This window comes from Bombina bombina, chromosome 11 (genome assembly GCF_027579735.1).
Source record: "Bombina bombina isolate aBomBom1 chromosome 11, aBomBom1.pri, whole genome shotgun sequence".
Lineage (NCBI taxonomy): Eukaryota > Metazoa > Chordata > Amphibia > Anura > Bombinatoridae > Bombina > Bombina bombina.
The window spans coordinates 53,107,567-53,116,193 of record NC_069509.1 but is presented as its reverse complement, the minus strand read 5'-3'; the positions used below and the strand labels follow the sequence as shown (position 1 = coordinate 53,116,193).

Sequence of the window (8,627 nt, the reverse complement as noted above, 5' to 3'; positions counted from 1 at the left end):
TTAGTATTGTTGATTAGGTAGTCTGGAACACCCACTGAAAGGGGCTGGGTAAACAAAAAGAGCAGACACCCCCCTCCTACCTTTCCTGCATATGAAAAGATAGATAACATAAAAAGGATCCAGCAGGAGTCTGTAAACACGCGTATATATCTGACACTTTGGGGCTTGGTTAGGAGTCTGAAAATCAGCACAATGTTCTTAAAAATTAAGCAAAACTTTACATTTTTATAAAAACACAAGCAGATGGGCTATATAAATGGATCATCTACAAAACATTTATCCAAGTAAAAATCTAGTGTACAATGTCCCTTTAAACAAGTCAGACGTTTGAAACAGATTATGGTGGCAGATAGAAATGAGTACCCATCTAATGTGTCCATATACCTATTGTATATAAAGGGACATTCAGCACAAAATGAAATTGCCTATAAAGGAAACTAAAACAACATCACAATATACAATTTTAGAAGCCTGGTTTCGCTTTACAATTTCCCTCCTCTCCTACACACACACAGTAGATTAAAACATTTTTCTTGTACGGCCCAATATAAAAAAAAAGTTCTATTCAAAGTCAATTATTTTATTTTCTATTTTTTTTATAGATTTTTGTAGTCAAATACTTTCTCTTTAAAATCCTCATGTACTTAAAGGGACAGTCTACAATAGAATTGTTATTGTTTAAAAAGATAGATAATAAATACCTTTGCTACCCATTCCCTAGCTTTGCACATTACTTTATAACATTTAAACCTACATTGCTGCCTGTTTCAAATGCTCTATAGACAGCCTCTTAATCACATGCTTTTGTATTTGCTTTTCACAACAGGAGACTGATAGTTCATGTGGGCCATATACATAACATTGTGTTCACGCCCAAGGAGTTATTTAAGAGTTAGCACAACACAGTACTAAATGCAAGTCAATAGATAATAAATACAAAGTCATGTGATCAGGGGGCTGTCAGAAGATGCTTAGATACAAGGTAATCACAGAGGTAAAAAGTGTATTAATATAACTGTGTTGGTTATGCAAAACTGGGTAATGGGTAATACATGGATTACCAATCTTTTAAAATAATTACAATTATATTGTAGACTGTCCCTTTAAGGAAACTGTCTCACTGGAATGAAAAGACAAATAAAATATATATATATTAATAAAACAAAAAGTCCCAGATGTATTACAAGCAGAAGGCTTCATAATAGCCGTGTGTAAAGTGGTTTCATCACACTAGAAAAAAGATAGGAGATTGATGTAGACTTTTATAAAGATACAATCAGGAGAGTGATCAAGATTTAAAGGACCAGTCAACACAGTAGATTTGCATAATCAACAAATGCAAGATAATAAGACAATGCAATAGCACTTAGTCTGAACTTCAAATGAGTAGTACATACTGACAATTTTAAAAGTTATGTCTTTTTCCACTCCCCCCGTACCATGTGACAGCCATCAGCCAATCACAAATGCATACACGTACCATGTGACAGCCATCAGCCATTCACAAATGCATACACACTTATTCTTGCACATGCTCAGTAGGAGCTCGTGACTCAAAAAGTTTACATATAAAAAGACTGCATTTTGTTAATGGGAGTTAATTGGGAAGTTGTTTAAAATGTCATGCTCTATCTGAATAATGAAAGTTTAATTTTGATTGAGTGTCCCTTTAAGGTAGAAACTACTTTTTGGTGGGAGCAGCTCTACAGAGAGGGCTTCAGGTGAGACAAACCTTGCTAAATACCTGATCTATAAAACCTAATGAGATAAAGTAGAAGATGAAACAGGGAAGAAGTGTTTAACATATAAGATAAGGCATGAAGAACCTAGAGGTCTGATAGGGCAGCTACAAAAAGGATAGAGTAAAAAGGGGAAAGTTATTATGTTTTTGTGCATCAAAATATCAAAATTGTGACGCAATTGTCCTATGCTCTAACATTTGACATCCTTTTAAATAAATAATGTATAACATGGTAAGTTTCACTTTTAGTTGTTTCTTCTTAAGAGCTTAGTTATTCAGACAACTGTGAATAAGGGTAACAACCACCTGAAAGGAATGCTGGGTAAGCATCAATCAGATGCGTCCTGGAAGATGGCGGAACTGAGGAATCCCATCTCTTACACTCTATGGTCACGATCTCAGTGAGAGAAATTGTAGTACAGGGATTGAAACCACCTTTGGGTGGAGTCCTAGGGGCCCATTTATCAAAGGGCTTGCGGACCTGATCCGACACTGCGGATCAGGTCCGCAAGACCTCGCTAAATGCAGAGAGCAATACGCTCTCCGCATTTAACATTGCACCAGCAGCTCACAAGAGCTGCTGGTGCAACGCCGCCCCCTGCTGACTCGCGGCCAATCGGCCGCCAGCAGGGAGGTGTCAATCAACCCGATCGTATTCGATCGGGTTGATTTCCGGCGATTTCTGTCCGCCTGCTCAGAGCAGGCGGACAGGGTTATGGAGCAGCGGTCTTTAGACCGCTGCTTCATAACTTGTGTTTCTGGCGAGTCTGAAGACTCCATACGGAGCTTGATAAATGGGCCTGTATGACTTTATTGCTACATGGTTATTGGTCAGAGCTCTGAAACGGACAGAAAAATGAGCCCACACTTTCCCAGCGCTTTAAAAAACTTGACCACTGAAAGTTTTTTTCCTTATTAGCCTTATCAAGACCTGTTGAATTATTTCTGTAATAAAAGAGCCTTAATCTCAGAATTTAAGTTCTGTTACGGCCTAGTCAGACAATTTTGGATCTATCTTCATTAGAATGGCCTTTTCTGTTATAAAATAATTTCGTGTTGCTGTAAGGAAGGTTCTCAGGAACAGTGGAGGTAATAAGGCACTCTCAACAGTGCTTGGTTTCAAATTTGAACTACAAATGTTATTTAGCCCTTTAAGTGCTGTAATATTTGCTATGCAAGACTTTTACTGTTTTGCAGTTTTTCAGACCATATTTGACAGTACCTTATTCTTGTTACTGTTTCCCTCTTAAGGGTTAATCTGTTTTATATTGTGCCTTTCTTTCCTTTTGGGTTAACTATTTGTGTGCTTTACACTGCTTATTTGCTTCAGTCTATCTCTGATAATTAATTTAGTTACTGGTACTATGAAGCAAACTGGTGCAGCTCCGTCAGCTGATCGTCTAAAAGGGAGACCCACTGATGCTTTAACCCCTTCCCCTTGTGGTTGCTTTGTAAAGGATTCTCAGGTGTGTCCGCCAGATCAGCTTTGTACCTCGTGCTGTGTCTATTTCTTACCCTAAACAGAGTTTTACTGTACATTAAAGTTGTTTTTTGTGATTCAGACAGAACATACCATTTTAAAAAGTTCCAATTTAATTAAAAATGTAAATCTGCTTTGTTCCCATGATATTTTGTGTTGAAGGGATATCTAGGTAGGCATCTAGAGAACTATGTGGCAGAAAATAGTGCTGTCATCTAGTGCTCATGTAAATGGATAATATTCTTGCAGAAATGCTGCCATATAGTGCTCAAGAAATTGGCTTGCTCCTAAGCATACGTTCCAGCTTTTCAAGCTTTTCAACAAAAATACCAAGGGTACAGAAAAAAAATTGATAATAGAAGTAAATTAGAAAGTTTTTTTAAATTTAATTAATTACAAAGAAATTGTTCCTAAGGTAGATGTTGCTGTTTCCACTCTGGCCAGGCATACCATTATTCCTTTGGATGATAGTTCCTCCTTTAAGGATTCTTTAGATAGAAAACTTGAAGGTTTTCATTGGCGATACTTTCAGCTTGCAGGTTTTATGTTTAGACCTGCAGTCAGTGTTGCCTGCGTAGCCGCTGTTTGGTGTGACAACCTTTGAGAACTTGTCTCAGGGAAAACCAATGTAGATGAGATTTAGGATTCCATTAATCCCCTGAGAACAGCAAATTCCTTTATTTGTGATACAGCAGTGGAAATTATTCACATTAATGCTAAGAATGCTGCATTAGCTGTTTTAGCTACACGAGCTTTGTGGGCCTGGCTCTGCTGATATGGTATCTAAACACAGACTGCTTTCTCTCTCTCTGTTTGGGCCTGGGCATGATGCTATTATTGCCACAGTCACTGAGGGTAAGGGAGCTTTTCTTCCCCAGGATAAGAAATCTAATGGTAAGCTTAGATCTGTAGGGCGTTTTAGCATCTTTCAGCAATTTAAGGCTCAGAAAGATTCCCCCTCTGCCCAGAGTTCTACTCCAAATCCTCCTGGAAGTCTAACTCTTCTTCGTCCAAAAGCAAACAATCCAAGAAGTCTACCCCAGCTACCAAGACCACATGAAGGTGTCCCCCCCCCAGACCAGTATATGGTGGGGGCAGATTGAGTCTTTTTCAGGAGGCTTGGGAGAGATCTGTTCAGGATCCCTGGGTATTGGAAATAATGTCATTCAAGGCCTCCTCAGGAAAGATTCTTTCTGTCTCAAGATCATTTTAAGGTCCAGGATTTCTTGGCTTGTGTAATAGATATGGGACTGATTGCTCCAGTTCCAACTCTAGAATTAAACCAGGGGTTTTATTCAAACCTCTTAATAGTACCAAAGAAAGTGGCTACTTTGCTGCCTTGTTTGTATCTCAAATTACTGAAAGTTCCCACCATCACCTACTGCCCTGACACCAACTGAGAACTCACATTATTAGCAGAGTGATGGGTGACATCAACTTGTAGATATCATATGATTGATTTAAAAAAGCAAGTTATTTATCTCACTAGGAAAAACATAGTGTGCTGTTTATATAATTATGTTTCAGGGACTTTATTTAAAAATATAACTTGTACTTGCCAAGTCTGTCTAAAATTGTGAAAATATGTCCTGAGTGAGGTGTGTGTTTGGCATGGATGTCAACTCAAGGTCCTTGTTGGGCGCATATTGTGGGATTCTCATCCAAGGGTCAATGAAAAAATCATATATTTCAACTTATGACAACTATAAAAAACCGTGTAGAGGATTCAGCAAGTTCAGCAACTACATTTATTAATACAAAACTAACAGTTTTCAGCACAGTAAAACCTGATGTCTCTTATACCAGGGAGCTGTGCACATCACGTTATACCTCTGGGCATATGAATTATGAAGATCTGAAATCAGCTACATTGTCGCGGTGTGATTCAGTTTCCTGGCAACGCGACCGGAAGACGGCCATGTTGGACACCCCTAATGTTCCACAGTGGGAGTACCAATATGGTCGCTCACTTCAATGCTGTTTCCGGTTACAGTGTTCCCTCTGACCCTAGCTAGTGACATTGAGTTGTGCGCGCACCGGATACCGGAGCGGGATGGTAAGTCAGGGGCCTTTTTCAATACACTATCAGCGAGTTCGCATTTTACTCAGCAATGTTGCATGTGTTGTGTCATTTGGTGTAGGTTTACACAACATGCAGTAGTCACGTGCGTTATTATATCACACCTGTCAGTTAAATACCTTATTAGTATAGGTTAGCTAATCATGTTATGACGTCAGTAATACACCAGTGATGTCATTAGTGTGGTACCCTACATACTTGTATACTGGGATCATGATCTATGTATGTGTTGGGGGGTATTTTATAGTACTATAAATATATAGATTTTATAGTAAAATGTGGTTATGAAAATAGTGTGTTTGTAATTTAACCCCTTGTAGCTCCCTATGACAGTGGGTTAATAGATGTGTTACATGCTGTTGCATCATTCTTCTTTACATATATTCATTAAAACATTATTTAGCACCATGTGTGATACATCATTATTTGCTATTGTAAGTAACAATGGGGTTAATACAGAGATAATCTGGCACATTATTGTAGTATTTTCTTATTCCCTTATACATATATATTAGGTAGTATTAGGTCCTGTCTGTAGCCATCACCTCTACAGGACCTTATTTGTCTCCCATCCCATTATTTGTTGTTATTGTCACAGGGGTAAGATCAGTGCAATATTGCAGTCACAGTGTGATGGGGTGAGATGTATACTGAGATCTCTATGCCTATGTTATATTCTTCCAATAATTTGCTGGTGAAAGATTGCATTGTGGTGGATAGGGTTTGAGATCACCCCATAATGCCATATAATAAGTACATTGCAAAGTAGCGCTGCTAAATGTGGCTATAATGTACTAACTCTTGTGCGAAGCCTGTGCGTCTGACAGAACTTATAAAAGCTAATAAAATACTCCTTTCTTGTCTGAGGATATAAAGTCAGCTCTAGAAAAGCAATGCTGTACTGGTGAGCCAATGACAATAGTGTATATGTGCAACCACCAATCAGCAGCTAACTTCCAGTAATTTATTACTGCTCCTGAGCCTACCTAGGTATGCTGTTAAACAAAGGATACCAAAAGAACAAAATGCATTTAATAATAGAAGTATATTGAAAAGTCTCTTACATTTATATAGTCTATATAATCCATTAAAATTTAGTTTTGACTTCCATGTCTGTTTTTATGGGGTTTTTTATACGCCTACACCTGGTGGCTCATTTTAATCTAATATATTTTGTTGTGTGGTTTACACTACCTTGATTTTTTTTTTAAATCTCATCTACAGGCCAGGTACTTGGCACAGATTGTTGTGATGGGGGCACAGGTGGTGGGACGAGCCTTTGCTCGAGCGCTACGCCAGGAGTTTGCTGGTAAGTAATAAAAAAAGGATTATGTAGCAGTTGTTAAAAGAACAAATGGAAAATAAAACCAGTAATATTTCAAACATTAAGGGTCATATAACAAGTGGAGTGATAATTAATGCTCCTGCTAGCTCCGCTAGAAATAAGCTTTTTGCATCTGTCGGTAAGCACTCTTGTTACAAGTGGTAAGTAAATGTTTTCACACAAGCACTAACCAGACTAGCGCAAAAAGCCGAACTTAGGCTATTGTGCACATATTAACGTATTCCCCTATAGAAATCAATGGAGCAAACAAATTGGAGGGAAAAACCTTACACCCTACTCACACGTAAACCTGATTGCATATTCTCAAGTGCACTAACCCAACATGAAAATATGAATATTTCACATCCCAATGTTCTTCACATAACCAAATATGTTCTGTTCATTCATAAATTCATATTTCTATATATATATCTGATGGTATTTTGTACAATATATGTCTATACCTATACAGTTGTGCTCATAAGTTTACATACCCTGGCAGAATTTATGATTTCTTGGCCATTTTTCTGAGAATATGAATGATAACACAAAAACCTTTTTTTCACTCATGGTTAGTGTTTTGCTGAAGCCATTTATTATCAATCAACTGTGTTCACTCTTTTTAAATCGTAATGACAACAGAAACTACTCAAATGACCCTGATCAAAAGTTTACACACCCCAGTTCTTAATATCGAGTATTGCCCCCTTTAGCATCAATGACAGCTTGAAGACTTTTGTGGTATTTGTGGATGAGGCTCTTTATCTTCTCAGATGGTAACGCTGCCCATTCTTCCTGGCAAAAAGCCTCCAGTTCCTGTAAATTCTTGGGCTGTCTTGCATGAACTGCACGTTTGAGATCTCCCCGGAGTGGCTCCAGATTGAGGTCAGGAGACTGAGATGGCCACTCCAGAACTTTCACTTTATTCTGCTGTAGCCAATGACAGGTCGACTTGGCCTTGTGTTTAGGATCATTGTCATGTTAGAATGTCCAAGTACGTCCCATGCGCAGCTTCCAGGCTGATGAATACAAATTTTACTCCAGTATTTTTTGATAACATACTGCATTCATCTTGCCATCAATTCTGACCAAATTTCCTGTGCCTTTTGTAGCTCACACATCCCCAAAACATCAGCGATCTACCTCTGTGTTTCACAGTAGGAATGGTGTACCTTTCATCATAGGCCTTGTTGACTCCTCTCCAAATGTAGCGTTTATGGTTGTGGCTAAAAAGCTAAATTTTGGTCTCATCACTCCAAATTACTTTGTGCCAGAAGAATTGAGGCTTGTCTCTGTGCTGTTTGGTGTATTGTAAGCGGGATACATTGTGGCATTTGCGTAGTAACGGCTTTCTTCTGGCGACTCGACCATACAGCCCATCTTTCTTCAAGTGCCTCCTTATTGTGCATCTTGAAACAGCCACACCACATGTTTTCTTTTGCTTTCCCCATGACTCAGAATTCAGAATCATCAGTGCAGCACTGGATTAAAGATGCAAGGGTCTGTCAGGAGTCCTGAAACTCATTGACCTTTTATACTCACACACTAATTACAAGCAAACAGATCACAGGTAAGGATGGTTACCTTTAATAGCCATTCAAACCCCTTTGTGTAAACTTGTGTGCATGTTATTAGGCCAAAATCACTCGGGGATGTAAACTTGTGTGCATGTTATCAGGCCAAAATCACCAGGGGATGTAAACTTGCGTGCATGTCATCAGGCCAAAATCACCAGGGGATGTAAACTTGCGTGCATGTCATCAGGCCAAAATCACCAGGGGATGTAAACTTGTGTGCATGTCATCAGGCCAAAATCACCAGGGGATGTAAACTTGTGTGCATGTTATCAGGCCAAAATCACCAGGGGATGTAAACTTGTGTGCATGTTATCAGGCCAAAATCACCAGGGGATGTAAACTTGTGTGCATGTTATCAGGCCAAAATCACCAGGGGATGTAAACTTGTGTGCATGTTATCAGGCCAAAATCACCAGGGGATGTAA

General features: G+C 38.8%; 1 protein-coding gene across 2 annotated transcripts in view; it reads left to right on the top strand.

Annotated features, from left to right (window-relative positions):
• LOC128642390 (mitochondrial import inner membrane translocase subunit tim16) overlaps window positions 1-8,627 on the top strand; it is a 353,230-nt gene that overhangs the window by 324,614 nt on the left and 19,989 nt on the right. Inside the window, exons 1-2 of one of the 2 annotated variants that reach the window (XM_053695145.1) lie at window positions 5,152-5,277; window positions 6,526-6,610. In XM_053695145.1, the coding sequence (XP_053551120.1) occupies window positions 5,275-5,277; window positions 6,526-6,610 (88 nt within the window). In that variant the 5' untranslated portion in view covers window positions 5,152-5,274. Of the gene's footprint in view, window positions 1-5,151; window positions 5,278-6,525; window positions 6,611-8,627 lie in introns of those variants that run through there. The other variant, XM_053695146.1, reaches the window with a different exon arrangement.